General features: G+C 35.8%; 1 protein-coding gene and 1 pseudogene across 1 annotated transcript in view; one reads left to right on the top strand and one right to left on the bottom strand.

Annotated features, from left to right (window-relative positions):
- Positions 1–20,408, top strand: part of CUNH18orf63 (chromosome unknown C18orf63 homolog) — a 36,712-nt gene extending 16,304 nt beyond the window's left edge. Inside the window, exons 7-13 of the mRNA XM_064378934.1 lie at positions 2,931–3,040; positions 5,918–6,014; positions 6,442–6,527; positions 7,747–7,930; positions 14,278–15,300; positions 15,489–15,578; positions 17,786–20,408. Coding sequence (XP_064235004.1) covers positions 2,931–3,040; positions 5,918–6,014; positions 6,442–6,527; positions 7,747–7,930; positions 14,278–15,300; positions 15,489–15,545 — 1,557 coding nt within the window. The 3' untranslated portion in view covers positions 15,546–15,578; positions 17,786–20,408. The remainder of the gene's footprint in view (positions 1–2,930; positions 3,041–5,917; positions 6,015–6,441; positions 6,528–7,746; positions 7,931–14,277; positions 15,301–15,488; positions 15,579–17,785) is intronic.
- LOC135276170 (5.8S ribosomal RNA) lies at positions 1,038–1,182 on the bottom strand (annotated as a pseudogene).
- Positions 20,409–22,820: the final 2,412 nt, after the last annotated feature.

The raw sequence follows: 22,820 nt of genomic DNA, 5'->3' as shown, positions 1-22,820 counted from the left end.
GGTAATGGGGTAAAGTACATTAAGGACTTAGCATAGTACTGACACCTAATAGAGGTTCAAAAATAATAGCTATTGTTATTATTTTATAAGTAAGTAAATTAAGACACAAAGCGGTTAAGTAAGTTGCTCTGGGTCGTAAAGGTAGTCAGTAAGAGATTCAGGATTTGAGTTTGTCCTTCGACTCTGTTCTTTCTACTATACCATGCTTCCTTCACCTAGCCTTAGGTTTTTTGGTTCAGATTTGCATGTCCCATAGAGCCTTACAGAAACAGATACCTAATATATGTTGAATAAAAATACAATTTAAAATGTTTGGTAATGGAGTATCAAAATTAGTGTTATAGGAGCTATGTTACTTTAGAAATTAAGAGAAAAAGAAAATGTCTGAGGGAATCATATGTGAAATCTTTGGAATATTTATACTATTTTTCACCCTTTTCTTCTTGAAATAATTTCCTTTCTTGATTTCTCTGAAACTGATTTTTCTAGAATCTCCTGGAATTCATTTGTGGTTCTTCATCCATTTATCATTTTAAATGTTGCTGTTTCTTAGGGTTCCATTTTTGGCCCTCTTTTCCTTAGCAGGCTCACCCATTTCAGTGGTTTCAGCCTATAGAGCAGTACCTCCCAAATATTCTTGTATAGTTGTAACATTTCTGCCCTCTCTTGGATACTTCGAAATGAATGTACTAATGGCAGTCAGACTCAATTATGTCTAACACTGAATACATTTATTTGTCACCTTCCCCAGCCCCATATCTATTCCTCCTGTGTAATTATTTTCATTAGTGGCATCAGCACCCAATCATTTACCTACCTAAAGACTTCAGAGTCATCCTTGGCTTTTCCTGTTTCTCGTTTTCTCTTTCCAGTTAGTCTTTAATAGACAACTCTAGTCTCTTAAATTGACTCCTTTCTGTCTCCATTTCTGTTGCTCTAATTCAGACTCCCTTTATTTACTTGAACCATTAAACCAGTCTCCATATGGGCCTTGTTTCCGGTTTCTCTCCTTTAAGTTTTTTATTTTTTATTTTTATTTTTTCTTAAAGCTCTGGGAGGAACCCAGGGCTGCAAGTGCGTTCAACGTGTCGATGATCAATGTGTCCTGCAAATCACATTAGTTCTCACAGCTAGCTGCGTTCTTCAGCAATGCATGAGCCAAGTGATCCACTGCTAAGAGTTGTATGCTTCAAGTTTATCTCATTTTTCCTTACAGTGTCAAGAGAGTTCACTTTCTAAAACAAAGGTCCCCAGCCTAAATGTCTTTAGTATTTCAGCATTGCCTAGAAAAAATTAAGTCCAAATTCTTTAGATTGGCATTTTAAGAAGAAAGTAATATTTATTGAATACCTGCTTTTCAGTATGGTTTTGGTCATAGAAGGGCACTTTATAAATATTTGCTAAATAAATAAATACAAAGGGTGAGCATTTGCAGTCTCTTGGAGTATATGGTGAGCAGTCGAGTGGTTTGCCAGTCTTTAATCTGTGTTGAGAAAGACCAATGTAAACATTAAGTACTGGTACTATTGAGGTCCCTGCAGCATTTGACCTGAGTCTCTGAATACTGTAGAAAGTACCCAGAAGGATATATGTTCAAGCTATATAAGTAAGTGTATGTGGGAACCCATAAACTTTAAACATTCGAACCTGATACCTACCTTCTATGAATTCAATTTTAAGTTCTGTTTTCTCTCCGTTTATTCGTCCCTCTGCAACCAGTCTTATTCATAACCATACCTGCTCTAACCATGTTTTTATCACACAGTTTGGGCAACTGATCTCTTAAGCACAGTACATCACAGTGCAAGATTTATCTCTTGTGCACAGGAAAATATGTGTCCTTATTCATTCTGCATGTCCTTGCTCTTTTACCTCACAAATTAACTAGCTTATCTTATCTTCTTCTTCCTGCATTCATGTTTTCCTGCTCTTCCCTGCTTCTCTGTTAGTCTTAATGAAAGCGGTAGGAACTCAGAGAAGGATCAGTCACTGGACTTGGAGAAGATGGGTCTAGATCCAGACAATAGGACCTTATTGATTGGAGTCAGATAAATCAGAGTGGGGACAATACTTTAAGCAACTATATTGTTAAAATGCTAATGAGTTGTCCAGGCAATAAAAGGTTGTCTAGTTTAGTTGGACTTCCTTGAAAAGTAGTAGGCTGTGAAGTTAGAACATTGTTTCCCAAAAGATGCTAGGTGGTTGGTTAAAAATGGGGTAAGGGTTTATGAACCATTCTCTCTAATCTTAATATAGTGTCCTTTCACCCAAAATTTGATACTTTATTTTTTTACCCTCCTTGAGGTCTCTTATATCTTTGGCTAACTGTAACACTGCCTCTCAGGGAGATTTTCCAGGGTAAGAAAGCTATAATCGGCAAACTTTTGTAGGTTAAATACAAGCTAAAATGCCCTATAGGGAGGAAACTGAAGGAACAGGGAACAAAGTGTTCTAGGAGGCTGGGAGGGATATAAAAGGAGACTGAAGCGTTGGCTCTTCTTTTCTCCTCCAAAAGACCAGATAGAAGTATAATTCCCTTACTCACTCTTAATTAAAAAAAAAAAAAGTCGGGGTTAAAAGCTATTATTTCAAAATATGAATACCTTCCTTTGGAAGAGATTCAACTTCCTGCAAATTAACATAATTTTAAAAAAAAACCTGAAAACCAGCTAAAATAACTACAAAATAGGAGTTTGGACTGGGATGGTAAGAGGGAAAGCATGAAATACTTCATATATTGTATAGAGGAGAAGCAGGGTGAGGTGCAACATTGATTACTTATGTAAAGTGGTTATCCATGATTCAATGTAACTTAAGTCTTTAAAAACTACTTTATAACCTACTGTGTATGTAGCAGATATGTATCTTTTAAAATGTCTTCTTTTTTGCTGAATTCTTTGAGGACTTACAAATCTTATTTCTATTAAAAGCTAGAAGAGTTTGCGATTTCCCAGAGGATTATAAAGGATTTTCATACTAACAAGCATGCTGTCATTGAGAGACATTCCATTTTAAGCAACTGGTGCTACGTTTTGCCGAGGTGAGATTTCAATTTGTAGCATCTAAGATGGGTTCAAAATATAGTAGTTTTCTCTTATTTGCTTTCTTAACATTGACATGTGCAAAAGTATAAACCATTTTGGTGAATTTAAAAATACTGAATTATGACTTCACAAAGGCATTGAAACAATATTGTCATATTTACGAAAGTCATGAATTTTCTTTATCAAATTACTAATTGTATTATATATTCACATTTTATTAGATCTAGCTTCAAAAAGGTAATATTTCTAGATTTCTCATTATAGAATGAAAACTATCAAAATAATATTAATAAAACCTCATAAACTTTACCTAATAATTAATGATTCATTATAATTTGATATGAGCTGAGTTTTAAGTTTGTACTATCTTCAGGAAAAAATAATTTGTTACTAGTATAAGCAGGATTATTGGGATAAAATTTTAACTTGCTTAGGAAAAAGAACTTTAGTAGCATACACGTAATAATTCAATCATCAAAGCCAGGAGGAGGTCAATAGAAAACATGGGTTTAACTCTAATTCATTCAACTCCTAACAGACTTTTCCCTAAAGTCTCACAATTACCAGTAATATCTTTGGGTGGAAAAATATTAGTCATTATTTTGTGTTACAATCTAATTTAGTTTTTTCTAGTACTTCTAGTAGTTAAGATATAACACAAATAAAGGCCATATATGACAAACCCATAGCTAACATCATACTCAACAGTGAAAAATTGAAAGATTTTTTTCTTTAAGATTAGAAACAAGGATGTCCACTCTCTTCACTTCTGAGCATACTACTAGAAGTCCTAGCTAGAGCAGTTAGGCAAGAGAAAGAAAGAAAAAACATCCAACTTGTAAAGGAAGAAGTTAAATTGTTGCTGTATGGAGGTGACATGAACTTATATATAGAAAACCCTAAAGACTCCACCAAAAAACTGTTAGAACTATTAAACAAATTTAGTAAAGTTGTCGGATACAAAATCAACACACAAAAAAGTAGCATTTCTATACACTAGCAACAAACTATCTGAAAAAGAAATCAATAAAAATAATTTTGTCCATAATAGCTACCAAAAACATACATAGCAATAAATTTACCAACCAAGGAGGTGAAAGACCTCTACACTGAAAACTGCGTATCTGTGGAAAAGCACAGCTGACAAAAGCAAAAATAGACAAATATGGTTACATCAAACTGAAAAACTTCTATATGGCAAAAGAAACAGTCAACAGAGTGAAGAGACAACTTACAGAATGAGAGAAAATATTTGTAAACCTACATCTGATAAAGAGCTAATATCTAAAATATGTAAGGAACTCAAATAACTCAATAGCAAGAAAACAACCTGATTTTAAAATTGGCAGTGATTTTAAAAAGCACTCGAATAACATTTCTCAAAAGAAGATATTTAAGTGACCAACAGGTATATCTAAAAATGCTCAACACCACTAATCATCAGGGAAGTGCAAATTCAAGTCACGATGAGAGATCACCTCATGCCTGTTGAATGGCTATTATCAAAATGACAAAAAATAACAAATACTGGCAAGGATGTGGGGAAAAGGGAACACTTGCACACTATTGATGAGAATGTAAATTAGTTCAGCCATCATGGAAAACAGTATGGAAGTTCCTCAAAAAATTAGAATTAGAACTACCTTATGATCTGGCAATCCCACTACTGGTGATACATACAAAGAAAATTAAATCAGTATGCTGAAGAGATATCTGTACCCCCATGTTCATTTCAGCATTATTCATAACAGCCAAGATATGGAATCAACCTAAGTGTCTAGCAACGGATGAATGGATAAAGAAAATGTGGTATATACACAAATAGAATAGTAGTCACCTTTAAAAGAGAAGGAAATCCTGTCATTTGCAACATGGATGAAACTAAAGGATATTATGTTAAATGAAATAAGCCAGGCACAGAAAGACAAATACCTTATCATCTCACTTATTTGTGGACTCTAAAACAATTGAACTCACAGAAACCGAGAGTAGAATAGTGCTTACCGGCGGCTGGGTAGGTGGAAGTGAAGGGGTCGATTGGGGAGATGTTGGTCAAAGGATACAAAATTTCAGTTATATAGGAAGGATAACTTCAAGAGATCTATTGTACAGCATGGTGACTAAAATTAGTAAGAGTGTATTAGATTGGTGCAAAAGTAATTTCAGTTTTTGCTATTGAAAGTAATGACAAAAATCGCAATTACTTTTTTTACACACATATTAAAAATCATTAAGAAGGGGTAAGGTGGCTCACACCTGTAATTGCAGCACTTTGGGAGGCCAAGGTAAGCAGATCACTTGAGGCCAGGATTGAGACCAGCCTGGCCAACATGGCAAAACCCTGTCTCTACTAAAAATACAAAAATTTGCTGAGCATAGTAGTATGCACCTGTAATCCCAGCTGGTGGCTAAGGCAGTAGAATCACTTGAACCTGGGAAGCAGAGGTTTCAGTAAGTCAAGATCACACCACTGCACTCCAGCCTGGGCAACAGAGTGAGACTCTGTCTCAAAAAATAAATAAATAGCACTAAGGGTACAATTTAAGTGCTCTACCACAGCCACACACACACACACACACACACACACACACACACAAAGTATGTAAGTGCATGTTGATTAGCTTGACTTAGCCATCATAATGTATATATATTTTGAAATACAATGTCGTACATGATAAATATATACTATTTTTATTTGTCAGTTAAAACAAAAAGACTTGGTACAATGTGTTTGAAACTTGAGCAAATGTTTAGTTTATATAGTTAGTGAAATAGTTGTTAAATCTTTTTTGAACACTTTCTAAATCACATAGTTGACTTATTAAACTGTATTTAAGCATTGGCTCATAATATCTTCCTCTCATTTTTCATAGTATGAAAATGGGACAAATTATAAATATTCTTCATGCCATCCCCCCTGGCTGTCCTTTTCATTCATATGAAGATTTCCAGAGACACTGGGATGTCCTGGTAAGGAATGGAAATATATGTTACATTAGAAGTTATTTGATTTTTGGGCCGGGCGCGGTGGCTCACGCCTGTAATCCCAGCACTTTGGGAGGCCGAGGCGGGTGGATCACGAGGTCAAGAGATCAAGACCATCCTGGTCAACATGGTGAAACCCCGTCTCTACTAAAAATACAAAAAATTAGCTGGGCATGGTGGCGCGTGCCTGTAGTCCCAGCTACTCAGGAGGCTGAGGCAGGAGAATTGCCTGAACCCAGGAGGCGGAGGTTGCGCTGAGCCGAGATCGCACCATTGCACTCCAGCCTGGGTAACGAGCGAAACTCCGTCTCAAAAAAAAAAAAAAAAAAAAAGTTATTTGATTTTTGTTTATTGTAACTTAACCTAAGTTCAGCTTTCTCTAAGATGTTTAAATTTTGTGCTTAATTTTTAGTATGGCTGTAAACTTCCAGATGATTGTGGAAAACTTAAAATATACTGCAACATCTATTTTAAAATGCTCGGAGAAAGGACCTTCACATATCCTTTACACACCGATTGTTTGAAGCAGATGCTGTCTGCCCACCTTATAATTTAGTTTTGTTTCCACTCTCATGGTCATACTTTCCAACCTTCTCTGTGTCTGACTGGAACTATGGTACATTTCCCCCAACTTCTAATCTGTACAAGTGTTTTTGGTGTGCTTAGAATTTCTTTCTGTTTTTATTTCAGGATGAGCTTAATAAGGATATTTTCTTTTAACACCACTTCAACAATTTAGAAAACAAAAGTTAGACAGAAAAAAATGTGTACTTAGACAGTAGAAAGCAATCATGATTCTCCTTAGCCAAGTGCTCCCTCCAGTGGCATTTCAGATACAGTTGAAAGGGTTGGATTAAAAGGGTAGGTGGTAAACAAAAGATTATTTGTAAAACAAGATTTTTCTTTTGAGGAGATTATCTAATTTTATAGGCAAATTTTAGATGATTTGACTTATGCTTAATTGCACCCCATTGACTTAAGAAAATGTCTTTTTAAACAGTATTTGTAAAAATTGAAATACACACATGAAAAGAGCGTAAGTGCTCAGGCGAAACTCAAATCTTAGTACTGATTTTACCATTTGTATCTGTATTCTGACCTGCTGGAGTTTAAAAATGAAACAAGGAAGAGCCATAGTGTTGTCTTTTTGCATTCTACGTTTCCTAAGCCAAACTTATTTTAATAGTAAAACTGGGGTTAACATACGTCCATTATTTTCTTTCATAAGATGCCAAGATATTATTCAAAATCTTCAGAATATGTTTCATCAGAAAAAGTCACTGCTTTTCTCAAAGAACTGCTTTTGCAGCTTGAATACAATCTGTATGTATTATTTCTCTGTCCTGAATTTTTTCACTGTTTTTGGAGGTGCAATCTGTTCATTGTTTATTATAATACTTATTTTGTAATTCGTAAGGGTTATAGTATCTTCCTTAAAAATCTTTTTTGGAATACCATAATTGCCCTTTCATTTAGAAAGCCATATAATAAGATATTATGAATTCTCTTGATTTGGAGCGTTAGAATAGAAAGAATGAAGATCCCCGTGAGAAAACATGCTTTCAGCTGTGGCTGGTATCAGATAAGCAATATAAAAGAGTTAGGATGTATTTATGTGTGCCTTTTTGACATTGCTACTTTAATACTTTTTAAAATTCCATATAAATTTTTGCCTCTTATGTAGAAAAATCAGACATTGTTCTTTAACATTGTTCAGGTATCCTCTCAGTTGCATCAGAAGTCAGCCTGTACAGTTCCTTCCAAGAGTAGATTCGGAAGTTGTGTTGAAAAGTTTTCTTTCAGATTTAAAATCTAAACTGCACCATATATGTGGATTTCCCATAAAGATGACAAGTAAACCATGCTACTACACGCAAGAACTAACTAAACCTAGTATACAGGTAACGATCTCTTGTCCTATCTAGTTCTCTAAGACAGATTATCCATCTATTTTACTTGAATCTCTTGCCTTCTGGGGTGGAATACCAAACCCAATGTGAGTAATTCTTTTCTCTCAGTTCAATGTTTCCCTAATACTATTTGTTGTTATTATTATTATTGTATTTAACATGGTACTACAGTAGTAGTTGTTTACTGAAATGTTTCACCCACATCCAGGATATAAATGAGTTAGGTTATTGGAGATTAAAGAGACAGAGTTTTATGAACAGTATGTATTTGGAGACATTGTGATGTCAGTACAAGCTCAGTTAAGTGGAAGGTAAGATGCCTGCCCCTCACCAAGTCAAATAAGCTGGGGCTTCTATGCAACCACTTAGAGTTTAAAGTATGATCTCTGCTGTATAAGGAAGACAGAGGGCTAGTGTCTGGCTCCTGTCTGACTTCATTAAGAAATTAATATAATTGACTGTCTGCTAATGGACAAGTTAAAGAAGAAATGGCCATTTGGGGATTGGCCTACACCCCAGAGTTTGTCAGAAAAAAGCGGTTGAAGACTTAACTTGAAATCAGATTCAGAGTTTATATTTTTACTGAGGCTGGAAACTATTGGGGAGGGAAGATATTTCCTACTGAGTTTGTCTCCTCTGCATTTTAAAAATCCATTTTTATGGTGACACATGGCACACATATAGAAAAGTAATACTGTACTGTAATGATTGTCAAACATCCATTTAACCATTACCCAGATAAAACATAGAACCTTGGCCAGGCATGGTGGCTTACGCCTGTAATACCAGCACTTTGGGAGGCTGAGGCAGGCGGATCACCTGAGGTCAGGAGTTTGAGACCAGTCTGACCAATATGGAGAAACCTTGTCTCTACTAAAAATATAAAAAAATTAGCTAGGCATGGTAGCGCATGCCTGTAATCCCAGCTACTCAGAAGGCTGAGGTAGGAGAATTGCTTGAACCTGGGAAGCAGAGGTTGCGGTGAGCTGAGATGGCACCATTGCACTCCAGGCTGGGCAACAGAGCAAGACTCCATCTCAAAAAAAAAAAAAAATAGAACCTTGTCAGGACTTTAGGAGCCTCCTCCTTGCATCTTCCTAGTCATAACTCCTTTCCTCCTCCCAAAAGGTGACTACTTCTATGGAAATTATTCCTTTTTTGTTTTTATTAACTAAGTATGTGTCCTTAAACATCACATTTCATTTTGCCTGCTTTTGAACTTGATGTAAAATAAATCGTAGAGTATGTATTCCTTTGTGCCTGGCTTTTTAGGCTCAGTGTCATGTTTGTGATATTCATCCATGTCGTTCCACTTAGCTGTAGTCAGTTTACTTTCCTTTATAATGTAGCATTTTATTATATGATTATGCTAGAATTTATTCAGAATATTATTGATGAATGTTTGAATTGTTTCTCTTTGGGGGCTATTACTAGTAATGCTGTGATGAACATTCTTGTGTATGTCTGCTGGTGCACATGTACATGAAACCTCCAGGAGTAGAATTGGTATGGGTATTTCTAACTTTGCTGGCTACACCAAACTATTTCCGTAACTGATTTGTACTCCCCTCTGCCCTAAAGCAGTATAGAAGAATTTATGTTGCTTCACATCCTTGCCCATTTTTGGTATTGTTGGTCTTTTATTTCAGCCATTCTGGTAGGTGTATTTATTGCTATGTGTTTTTAATCTGCCTTTTCCTGATTATTAGTGAGATTGCATATCTTTTCATATGTATATTGGCCATTTGGATTTTTTTTGAAATGCCACTCTCATTTTTCTACTGTTATGAGTTTTCTGATTGATTTATACGTATTTTTAACATAAGCCAGATACAAATTCTTTATCAGTTATACACAATTATCTTTCATTCTATAACATGCTTTCTCTCTTAATTAATTCTTGGTGTTTTAATAGTGTCTTTGCCAGCAGGTCCTAATTTATAATCAAAATGATCAGTCTTTTTCTTTATGGTTACTACTTTTTATATCTGATTTAAAAAATCTTTCTGTACCCCAAAGTCATGAGGTATTTTCCTCTAATATCATCCAATAAAAGCTTGTTTTCCATTCACATTTAGATCTACAATGCAATTGGAATTTATTTTTGTAATATGATGTGATGTAGGGAGTCAGATTTGTTTCTTAATATGGTTATCTATTTGTCCAAGCCAAAAATAAAATAGACCATTCTTTCCCCAGTACATTTTTCCCAGTACTTTTTCTCCCCTCAATACTTTGGAGCACTACCTTTGTCATAAATCCAGTGTCTTTGTGTGTATGGTATTGTTTCAGGCTACTTTAATCTCTTTCTCTGGTCAGTTTGTTGATCCTAGCACCAATATATGCTTTTAGAATTACCTTAATTATGTAATCTTAAATTTTATATTTATTATAAATAGTGTTTTAATCTTAAATTTTGTAAGATTTTTGAAATTTGATAAAGCATCTTATCTATTGATCTGTGCATTTCCATATACATTTAGTTTCAACTTGTCAACTTACACATAGACACAGACACAGACACGTGTGCACACACACACACACACACACACAGACAGAGAGAGCATGTTGGGATTTTGATAGGAATTTCATTGAGTCTTACAATCTATGAATATTGTATATTTCTCCACATATTAAATATATATTCTTTAATTTCTCTCAATAATAGCTTATAATTTTATGCATAGGGCAGTCCATACTTTCTACACATAAATTATTTTAAAATGTACTTATTAATTACATGAATTATTTTGAAATGTACTTACTAACTTTCTAAGATATGGGAATGTTCTAGCTATCTTTTTTTTGGGCATTTCTAGCTCAAATACATTATTATCTGTCAGTTGCTGAGAAGTGTTTTCTAATCTCCCAATATGATGTAGATTTATCTATTTTTCCTACTTTCAGATTTTGCTTTATGTGTTCTGAGACCACAGTATTAGATACATGTAAATTTAGAATTGTGAGTTGTTTATTTTCCTGGTCAGGGGCCAACTCCTCCCACTGTTAGAGAAAAATTGTACAGAAACCTGACAACCTAGACACAAAGGCCTACAGGCAAGGTCATTTCTTTAGAAGGGAGAATGAGTGGACAAATGCCAGTTGACATCTTTAAAATAGTATTAAAATTTTGTCCAGACATAATATTTTTTAAAGTTGCTGGCCAAGTCTGAATCTAAAGATTTTGGAAGAAGATATGTTGTTACATCTGCATGTTTATTGAATATACTTCTGGAGTACTTAAGATTTTCAGCCCATGTCTGTTTTAGAAATAATGAATCAGAACAATGTACTTGTTAAAATTTGCTTCATAAATGTAAAATAACATTTAATTGGAAATTATGGTTTTATACTGCTCTTTATAAGAATTTATCCTACTCAATTCTATTGAGTGCCTTCTGCATGCCAGCTGCTTTTATGTGTATTATTTCATTTAATAATTAAAATTGATTTTTGGATAAAGAATTTACTCAATTTTGCAGAAGAGGAGACCAAAGCTCAGAACATCCAAATAATTTTACCAAAACCACACAGTTAAATGCATTGCAGAATCAGAATTGAAACCCAAGATGATTCCTAGTTCTGTAATTGGAAAAAGTTCATATTTGTAGCTAAGAGCTCAAGCTCCAGAAACAGGCTGCCTGAATTTGAACCTCTTACTAATTGTATAATTTGGGACAAGTTATTTGATGTCCGTGTGCCCAAGTTCCTTAGTTGTAAAATGAGGCAAAGGCTAGCAGTGGTAATGATAAAACTTGTCACAGATCGGGTTCTCTAGGAGCTGATTCTGAGGTGGAGTCTAGTGCACATGATGTTTGTTAGGGACTGCCCTTGGAAGCGCAGTATCTGTGGAAGGCAGGGAGGAAGCAAGATTGGGGAAAGGGAGAAGTCAAAAACACAGCAGACACTAGATGGCCCTGGCCACCCTTCTGAGGAGCTCTGAGACTAAAATGGCCCATCTGAGTTGTTCTGCACTGGCCCAAATAGCCAGGCCTTTCTAACCCCTTCTGCATCCATGATTGGATTTGGGTCACCCTGAGACAGGCATATCCTTGGGCATTGGCCCTCTGTAACCAAAGCAATCCCTAAAGGGGTTTCTGCTCCACCAGAGGCAGAGTAAGTCCTTCCTTTGAAGGGGGTCATGTCTTTTGCAGTACTTACTTCATAGTGGTTTTTAGGACTAAATGAGATAATACAGAGAAAAGTTTCTTGGTGAGCTCTCAGTAAATTAGTATTACTAGACCACAAACATGTTAACTCTAAGATTCATGCAATGTAAAAGGCATAAATTTAAAAAATGGAAATCAAATTGATCAGACTACTTGATAAAACTCAGTCAAGTTAAAAAAAAATTAGGAATGCTTAGTCAAACTTGTATTTTTTAACATATAGAAAACGTCAGAGATACATAATGGAAATGAATATAATCACCTCTCATGTGCTTCTCATCTAATTCTCCCTTGACACATTTTTGGGTAGGAAGTAAACTGGAGGATTTTAGAATGCATCCCAAATATAGTGTTTTACCTGTAAAGACTATGGTGTACGTTTCTATCTCATTTCAAAATATTTTTACATAACCCCCATGTTATTACTACACCTAAAAGATTTAACGTCTCTTAATATCAAGTACTAGTTCATACTGCAGTTTCCCATTTATCTCACACAGACTTATTTTTAGTTTTGTTTAAATCAGAATCCAAAAAAGGGCCCACATAATTTGTGTATGTCTCTTAAACCTCTTTATTCTGTAACATCTCAAACTCTGTCCCCTTTTATTTAGGCCACTTATTTGCTAGAAAACTAGATCGTTTTCCCTGGAGACTGTCCCATATTCTGAATTTGACTACTTCCTTGTTGTGTCATGTCACTTAAAGAAAATATTCTTCAAAAACCCATATGTCCTGTAAGCCTGTGGTTATATCTAAGCTTGACTGAATTCTGCTTCAACTTGAAGCAAGAAATACACTGAGGTTGTGCAATGCACTGAACCAAATTTCGATCGATAAAACACTTTTGATTAGTCATCTTTGTCATTTCTCAAGTTTCATTTAATTATTACTTTAATATTAAGCTTCTGTGAGATATTCATTCATATCTAAATGTGAGTTCAAGTTTTTATCCTTCTATAATGTTTTGTTAATGTATAAAGTTATATAAGTTGTATATAAATTCTAGAAATTAAAATTTAACCAAGTTACATTTGCCAATGACACTTAATGAATAAGTGAAACAGAATAATGATAATGACATAATAAAGCATGTTTTTTTTTGTTGGCTTGTGACTTCACAAAGCTGTAGTTTGTTGACTATTAAGTATATTTAAGTTCTATGAATTATTTATGATATCATCTGCTGTTTACATAGTCTCTTTTGTAGTCTTTTTATAAATTTTGAATATAAACCTAGAGGTTTCCCCCTTTGAGCTATTTACTTTATCTTAAAAATGGAAAGAATGGGTAAATAGTATATTGACAGGCTAGGCTAGGGAGCAAAAGAAACTTCTGGAAATTATGTTCACCATATGTATATTTCTAAAAGACAGCTGAAGAAGAAATAGAGTGTGAATATAAACGTGTTTTATACACAATACACATATTCTAGTACAGTTAAATATCCAATTACAAATACTTTTATTATATTAATCTGCCTGTGAGTTTTCTTGTATCTCAAGAAGTAGATATGCTATTTAAATGTTACTACAGTTTATAGAATCCAAAGATCCAAACACTGGATGTTCTTTGGTTTTCTATAATTGATTTTAACTTAGTTCTTTAACCCTTTTATCATCAAATGGGAAAAAATTCAATCTGGATACTTCAAGGTGACTCAGTCCCTTATGACAAAACATCTCTTTAAAATAAAAGTGTTCTTCAATCCAATTTAAGAACCTTCTTCTCAGGATAACATCTGAGCAGGGAAACCTTGCATAGGATTAGGGTAGTGGTGTGTGATGAAGAGCATTGGTATGTTTGCCTAGTGTGCTCTATAGCAGGGGTCATACCTTGTTCAGCGAGCAAGACAGCAGCATGAGCATGTTTGGAGGACAGTGGGTAGCTGTATGGATGGTTTTTATAGTAGATTTATATGAACTGTGGAATGTTCTTTTATCTTTAGATGGTATCTAAAGGAGGATACAAGCCATAAGAAATGTATACGTTTCCATCAAAAGGCTCATTTTTATTTTGTTTTTCTTTACCTGTTCTGTATATCATAGTGTTGCTTTATATTCTCATTTGGTTGATATTTTATATTATATGCAGTTAAATATATACAGTTAAGTTTCCATTAAGGGCATTATTAACATTTTTAAATTTGTTTAATCTCTATTCTTTCAGGAAAACAAAGTCAAGCCACCCAATTTGACCACTAAAAATATGTTCAGGGCATCTCTGACTCAAGCCCCTTCCATAAAACGTGCCTGTGCTCAAAGTCTTCTACCATGTTCAGTAGCAGTGGACCACAAGGTGGCGCTTTCAGTCAGCCTGCCAACATCAGGCATTTTCTCATCTTTGCATCTCCAGCCAGAGTGTGTTCAGGGTAGAAAGAAATCCCTGCCTATCAGGGCTCCACAAGTACATTTGGAAGTATTAATGCCCAACAGAGGAAATACTGAAGTTCAACACATAAATCTTAGCTCCCAAAGTAACATCACTTCTAAATTTGTACCAGTTTTCAAAAATAAATTATTACAAATGAACAAAAATACCTTAGTACTTGGCAGCCCAAAAAGAAAACAGCATGTTGTGACACAATCTAACTTGTTTTCACGCAATACTAGTATGATCCAGCATGATAAACTCAATTTAGGTCCAGCTATTAAAAAAAGATCTAATAGTAACATTCAGATGCAGACTGCCAGCAATTTAAATCAGGAGAATTCCAGACCTCTGCAAGAAAAAAAAATAAAGTCCTGTGAAAATATGACAGAATTTCCCTCTTCTAATCGAAAATCGACTGTAAGCTTAAACAAAAGTAAGCAACTATCTAATAGTGCAGTATTTCTGACGTCAAATAACAATTTAGGGATGATAGAAAGTGTTGTTGACTTCCAAATGAATGGAAAAGAAAATTTAACAGGCAAATATATAACACAAAGGTTAGGGAAAAGCCATGGGTCACTAAAACTGAAAAGACAACCACACATTTTCAAATCAGATGGAGAAACAGAAGATCCCCGACTGCTACAGCAGCAATCAGAAAATCAAGCTAAAGAAGTTGGTCCAAGTGACCACAGGTTGATAGTAAGCAAAATAGCCCATAGGTCTAAGAGAAAATTATGTCCAGAGTCTTCCAGAGCTTCAAAGAAGCATCATTCTGTTACTGTGCACCATGACCAATCCAGTTCTTCTAAGAAGCAGGTAAAAATAAAATTAATCTGACACTATTTATCATATACTATACCTTTAAAACCCCTAAATAAGGATTTAAATAATTTCCCCAAGATCATCTAGAGCCATCTAATTAATAAACAGAATATCTACCCTAGAGCAACTGTAAGTATATGCAGTTAATTTGTAACAAAATGTGGTTCTTCAATCTAATACAGATACTTCACTCAGATAAATCAAAGCCTAAGAAATCTCTCATCATTCCTAATGCTTAGAACATGGACCTGAAAGAAAAAAACGTCTACCAGGTAACAGATATCTTTTGATTTGTGTTTACATTATCTATTTAGGGGTCTCCACCCTCTTGGTAAGGAGCTACTTTTAAATTCTTTGAAACACTAAAATCAGCAAAGAAATAGGACATGGTGGGAACAGTACACCCCTTGAATAAGAACTGTACACAGCAGCTGTTTTGTAATGACTCTGAAGAGGGACAGGTGCAAGTGGTCCGCTGTGAGCTTCCTCCCACTCTGTTCTGGGGATCCTTGCAGACTAGGAATTGCTCACACAGCAGCAGCAGAGTATCTCAAGACAGAAGATTTGGACAGCTACTAGAATATCTACTTTTTGGGATACCTACCCAAGCTAATAAACCTGAAATGATGTTTCAAAGGTCAATGATTTAGTTAAAATTTACTCCAAAAGTGCTACAGTGTTGACTATGTTTAAACTTGATATTCAGTTGATAACACTGAGTTCATGGCACTGAATTTACAAAATAAGACATCTGGAAATTACATTTCATTTTGTTCTGCCATCTGTTCTATTCTAAGAACAAACAGATTACTAAAATACTCACAAGTTCTTTTTTACATAGAACTGTTGGAATTCTTTCAATTCAGATTCTTTAAGAACCAACTAGAAAATATTTTCTTTTCCAACTGTTATTTCTTCCTATAACTAATAGAATTTTCAACCTGATTTTAATTAACCAAAAGGTATTTAAGTTTATTCCTATATACATTATGATGTTGTATTTTATGTACTTTTGACATCTTAACATTTTAATGCACTCAGTAGGTGGTTGAGGAAAAAATGCAGGTGCCTTGAAGATGTTACTTGCATTTTAGCAAACTGACACAAGAACAGAAAATCAACACCACATGTTCTCACTCATAGGCAGGTGTTGAACAATGAGAACACATGGACACAGGGAGGGGAGCATCACACATTGAGGTCTGTTGGGGGGTAATAGGGGAGGGGACAACACAGGGTAGGGAAGTTGGGGAGGGATAACATGGGGAGAAATGCCAGATATAGGTGATGGGGGCATGGAGGCAGCAAACCACATTGCCATGTATGTACTTATGCAACAATCCTGCAAGTTCTGCACATGTACCCCAGAACCTAAAGTGCAATAAAATATTTTTTAAAAAAAGAAAGAAATGAAATCTATTCTAGGTTTCATATTGTTTTAGAGGTATAGCACTTTCTCACTTTGAACTACACAATTTTTAAAATTAAAAAGTTATCGAGTGGAGGCTTACACCTGTAATTCAAACACTTTGGGAGGCTGAGGCAGGTGGATTGCTTGAACTCAGGCATTCCAGAGCAGCCTGGGCAACATGGGTGAGACCTTGTCTCTGCAAAAAATATAAAAAAGTAGGGCTGGGCATGGTGGCTCACACCTGTAATTCCAGCACTTAGGGAGGTCGAGGCGGGTGATTCGCCTGAGGTCAGGAGTTTGAGACCAGCCTGGGCAACATGGTGAAACATAGTCTCTACTAAAAATACTAAAAATTAGCTGGGCCTGGTGGCAGGCGCCTGTAATCTCAGCTACTTGGGAGGCTGAGTCAAAAGAATCGCTTGAACCCAGGAGGCAGTTTGCACCATTGCACTCCAACCTGGGTGATAGAGTGAGACTCTGTCCCCCCGCCAAAAAAAAATCAGCTGGGCATGGTGGTATGTGTCTATAATCTCAGCTACTTGGGGGACTGAGGTGGGAGAATTGCTTGAGCCTGGGAGGTGGAGGTTACAATGAGCTGTGTTTGCCACTGCACTCCAGCCTGAATGACAAAGTGAGACCCTGTCTCAAAATAAATATTAAATTAAAATTTAAAAATTATTTCATCAGGTAGAAGGAGTAACATAATGAGAAAATTTTTAATATTTCTTTAAATTTATGGGGTACAAGTGCAATTTTGTTACATCGATGTATTATAGTGGTAAAGCCAGGGCTGTTAGTGTATTCATCATTGAAATAATATACATTGTACCCAATTAAGTAATTTGTCATCATTCACCCCCTCCCACCCCATACTCTTCTGAGTATTGTCCGTCATTCTGCACTCTGTGTCCATGTGTATACATTATTTAGCTTCCACTTGCAGGAATCATTATAGAAAATAATTTCCCCCAAATAGAAACTTGATACATACTCCTGCAAAAACCTTGAGTAGTACAGAGCAGTTTCAAGAAAAAAGTTTTTTAAAAAATCTGTAATTTCTCTTTACAGAGATGACCATTCTGAACATACAATGAACACTCTTCCAGAAGTCTCTCACACTCCTGTGACCATGAAGTAAGCTCTGCATACGACTGTGGAACCTCCTTTTTCACTCAACAGTTTCTTTTTAATGTTTGCATAGCATTTTGTTATATGTGGGTGTACTGTATTTGCTAGTCCGCTACTGATTGACACTTCAGTTGTTCCCAATTGTTCACTATTACAACGTCATGTAAATAGTCTCATGCAGATCTTTGCAAAATATCCAGTGATCTTATACAGTAGTTTTGATAGTTGAAAATATCTTTATTTTGCCCTTACTATTTTATTATTGAAATTTGAATTTATCATTTTTATTATCAAAATGTTCGAGCCACCTAAAGCACAGATAGGGGTATGAAGAATCTCTAAGCACCTGTTGCCCAGATCTACCAGTTATTAATATTTTTGTCACTGTTTCATCTGTTCCTCACAGACATGCTCTTTTTTGCTGTAATCTTTTAAAGCAAATTCAAGACATCATATAATTTTACCCATAAACACTGAAATATATATTTCTAACATAAGATATAGTATATTTTTTCAGGAAACAAGAATGTGTATATATATATTACATTTTGGGGATCTCTACTATATCTCTGCAGGCTCGCTAAATTTCACTATGGTTTTTACATGCAAACTAACAGGAAGCCCTGAATAAATGTAAAATCTATTTCTCAACAAACTAGAGTCTTTATTGGGGTGGAGATTTCTGTTTTCACTAATACTCATTAGCATCTTCTGTGTGCCAGGCAGTAGGGAAAACAGTGTCCACTCCAGAAATGGATGAGACAGCCATGGCCTGAGCCCTGAGGACTGGTGGTCTAGTGTCAGTCAAATTCATTCTGGGTTCCTGGCACAGACTTAGGGATATGTACGTATTGAAGCACATGTCCAGAAATGGAGCTTCTCAGTCAATATTATTCTGGCTTTCAAACATTTTAGATTTTTAATGTACAAAATACTTGTTGCAATATATTTAAAAGAAACAAAAAATCTTCATTGGACATTCCACCGAAACAATTATTATATAAAAATAGCCGGTAGAGATCCAAGTATAAGTAACTCTGATCTTGTAAATGTGATTTATTGTCTCCACCACTTCACTAAACCATTGCAATTAAAAGCAAAAGTAAACACAAACTCTCCTTCAAACAGTAAATGTGACTCCTCCTCCTGAAACTGTGTTTAGTTAATTTGCTATGTACCTTTAAGCATTTCTGTTTTCCAGAATTATCTCTATTTCCTGATTATTTTACCATTTTCATAAGGATACGCATTTTGTCTGAAGCCCATTTTTGAGTATGGTTTTCTCATTCTCAAGTTTGTATTATAGATATCTAGTAGACTGCTATAAAGAGTGGTATGTCATTTTGTTTGTGAGGCTGTGGTGAAAATAACATTAGTAAATATGCATAGTTGATGAGCACAGTCATCCATAGCATGTAATCATTCCTGAAGCCAGCCTTCCCCACTGTTCCACATACTCCCAGGCTGCCTTCCTGCTACTGCCCACTCACTATGCCTCAGGTAATGGAGACGTACTTTATTATTACACTGAGCAAAATATGAAAACCATACATTCACTGCTGAAGTAGTGTGTAGCATATCCCAGCTCTTTATGTAAGTAATCTTCGTAGTCCCCGCCTATATTCCATTACTGTCTAAAATTTAGAATATATAGTATAGTACTTCAGTTAGATCAATGTTAACCTACATAGCAAAACCTGCCATGTTAATGTTAGTCTATTTTTTGTTTAAATTAGGTTTTATTTTTATCTTACAATATTTATCCTAATGAAAGTTATAAAAATATATGCATATATATACATATATGTGTGATTTAATATAGATTTTTATTTCATATTTCATGTTCCAAGAAGAGGTTCTAGGTAAAATTTCTGTGTTCAAAATTACCAGAGAAATCAATTAAGATTTTGGTTCATTTAAAACACTGCAATTTTTGAAAGCCAAAATAATTCCAAATCTAATGAGGGGGAGCTACGTTTTACCTCTTTGTATAAGTTTTTGGTGATTTATATGCAGTGTAGACTGCCCTCCCATGAGAAATTATTCTTATATTACAATTGTACATTAATTTTAGAACCATTTTAATTTTAAAACCATAAGTAAATAATTTTATGTTTGCCTATGTCCAGGAGCTTAAGAAATCAGCCATTACTTTAGAAAACCTATGGCAATGTCAAAATTAATGCCAAGAATCATATTTCTAGGAATGTAAAAGTGCTTCTCTTATATATTAGGTTTCACAGTATTGGTTGCCTACTATATTTGTTTTAATTTCTATTATATATCATAATTATACATTTTTATTTTATTTGCATTTGTAAAAAAATGTGGACTTGTTAATGATGAGCTTTTATTTGACTAACCAGTTGACCAATTTTTGCTCTGTTTTCAAATTGCATATGATGGGCTATTACACTGAAACTGCTAATATAGGGTGTATTTATTGATACTTAAGATTGGTCAGTATTTACAAATATTTAAGAATGTCACGGTCCTTATGTTTTGATACTTAAAATGTTCATGTTGTTGAACCCTACGTAATGTGTTATTCCAAATTAAAAATAATAAAGATATTTCTAATAGATGTAGTTTTCATATGTCAGAGTGACTCTGTATAGGAATGGAAAGGCTTAGATAAACTACAAATTTCTTTCCCTCTGTGGTTCCATTTCTTCACATGCATTTGCTGCTGGACTCACGTAAGCTACCTTAGGTCCTTAACACTTCATAGAACTTTTATTCTCAAAAGTCCTTCATTCTTTCATTTGACAGATATTTTAGTATTTGCTATGTGCAACCATTATTGTAGATCCTTGCAGTATATCAGTGAACACTGACATTACATTCTAGCAGGGAGACACAGATGATAAGGATAAGTAAGTAAATTATATAATGCAATAGAAAACGGCAAGTACAGTGGAAAAAAACAGAGCAAGGTAAGGGAAATAGTAAGAGTAGGCTTCCTCGAGCAGAGACTTGAACGAGGAGAGCAAGTTGGCCACATGGAGTTGTCCTCTGAAGGATGTGCTTTTGAGGCATAAGGAACAACCTGTGTGTTGGCAAAATATTTCAGGGGGAGCCCAGGTTAGAGTAAAAGGAGCAGAGAGGAGGAATTGCTTTACCCTGACTGAAATGGGGTGGAGGCCAAAAAAGTGAAGTGATCTGACTAGGTTTCAACAGGAGCCTTCTGACTGCTGTGTTATGAATAGACTTGGGGTGAGAGGGAGAGGTGAGAAGAAACAGGGATACGAGTTAAGAATCCAAGAAACAGATGGCAATAATGGCTTGCACCACTACAGTAGCAGTGGGAGGTATGAGAAGTGGGGGTTCTGAAGGTAGAGCCCACTGGTTCGGGATTGAAGAGAAAGAGGTGTCTAAGATGGCACCAAGATTATTGGCTGACTTGGAAGCATGGGGTTATCATCAACTGAAAGGAGAGGAGTGGGTTTTGGAGTAAGAAGACTGAGAATTGACCATGGGGTTTCACACACGGGGGCCATCATTATCCTTAGGAGCAGTTTCTGTGGAATGGATCTAAGAGAGAAGGGAGGCTGGAATTGGAAATCCCAAGAACAGACAGCTCCTTTGAGAAGAGTCATCAGTAGACTTTTCTAAATCCTTTTTTTCGTTTTCTCCTAAATTGTTTTTTTGATTATCCCCTTCTTTAAATGCTGTTCTCCCACAGCCTCTATAATTTTAACATTTCTGGATGCATTTTTCCAGTCTCCTTTACCAACTGGCATTAAGTACCCCAGGGACCTTGAAGGAAGAACACATTCGGGTCACCGGAGAAATGGGAAGAAGGCCATTCCAAAGAAAGACTATAATGAGCAGAGGCATGAAGATGCATGTGTGCTTAGGGAGCAGTGGGTGCTGATTCTGGTGTGGTTAGCATGAGCTTCATGTGGGGACCAGAATGACTGCAGATGAAACGGGAAGGTTGTCCCAGGCCAAGGCCGTGAAGTCATCCAGAGGCTTTCAGAAAACAAATCCAGAGTGCAGAGATGGGAAATCAGACTCCAGGGACAGACCGAGAAATGGCAGCTCCTGCAAAGCTGAGAGCACTATGTGCTACAGAGGTGGAGTCAGAGATGAAGCTGCATTTTCAAGCTTGAGCTGCTGCAAGGAGAGTGTTGCTTTTTAAAAACAGAAAATGAAGGCATGGTAGGAAACAATGTGAGCAGACAGACGCCTGGTTTATGTGTTACAAACTGGGTTGGTGGCATTAGTCGAAGACCCCAGTAAAGATAACCAATCGATAATGAGACTGGATCTCAGGAACTGACAGCATTTGGGAGTCATCCACGTAGACATGTCAGCGGGAGGTGTGTGTGCGAGTGCAGGGACTGAAGCGCAAGTGATACTGGAGGAGTGGGGAAGGGGGAAGGAGGATGGAGACAGTCGGGCTCTGGTCAGAAAGCAGAGGTTAGGTCAGGGAGTCTGGGGAGAAGGGAGTGTCAGGAGCTCACAATGTCAAGTACAGTGAAAAGTCCAGGAAAAGAACCTGAAAAGAGATGAGGGGACTTAGTGTCTGAGGGGGTTTGAATGGCCACCACAATCCAAACGCGTGTCCTGAAGATGTGAGGGGTGGTCAGGCATGGAGGACACAAGTGCCCGAGGCCTCTTAAGAGAAGCTTGGCTGCGAGGGAGCACAAAGAAAGATCAAAGGTAGCACAAACAAAGAAGCAAATGAGTAGACACTTAAACTAAGGCAGGAGATTCAAAAGTACCTAGCGAGAATATAAAAATAGAATTTTTCCATTTTAACCTTTTCCCCTATGATTCTTTAAATTTGAGGAACCTGCTACCACTTAGTAGTAACAGAAGAAAAGTCATAGTCATCGTAGTATTGAAGAGTAATATGACTGAATCTTTAAATATTACATATGTTTTTACTCCTGTTTTCTGCAGTAACATTTTTTCTAATTTCCATAAAAAATAAAATGTGTTAATGTTGTATTTCACAAAGATCATC

The sequence above is a fragment of the Aotus nancymaae genome, unplaced genomic scaffold (assembly GCF_030222135.1).
Source record: "Aotus nancymaae isolate 86718 unplaced genomic scaffold, 86718_ANA_hifiasm-v0.15.2.pri h1tg000020l, whole genome shotgun sequence".
Classification (NCBI taxonomy): domain Eukaryota; kingdom Metazoa; phylum Chordata; class Mammalia; order Primates; family Aotidae; genus Aotus; species Aotus nancymaae.
The sequence above is the reverse complement of the archived record's forward strand: the minus strand, read 5'-3'. Positions and strand labels throughout refer to the sequence as shown.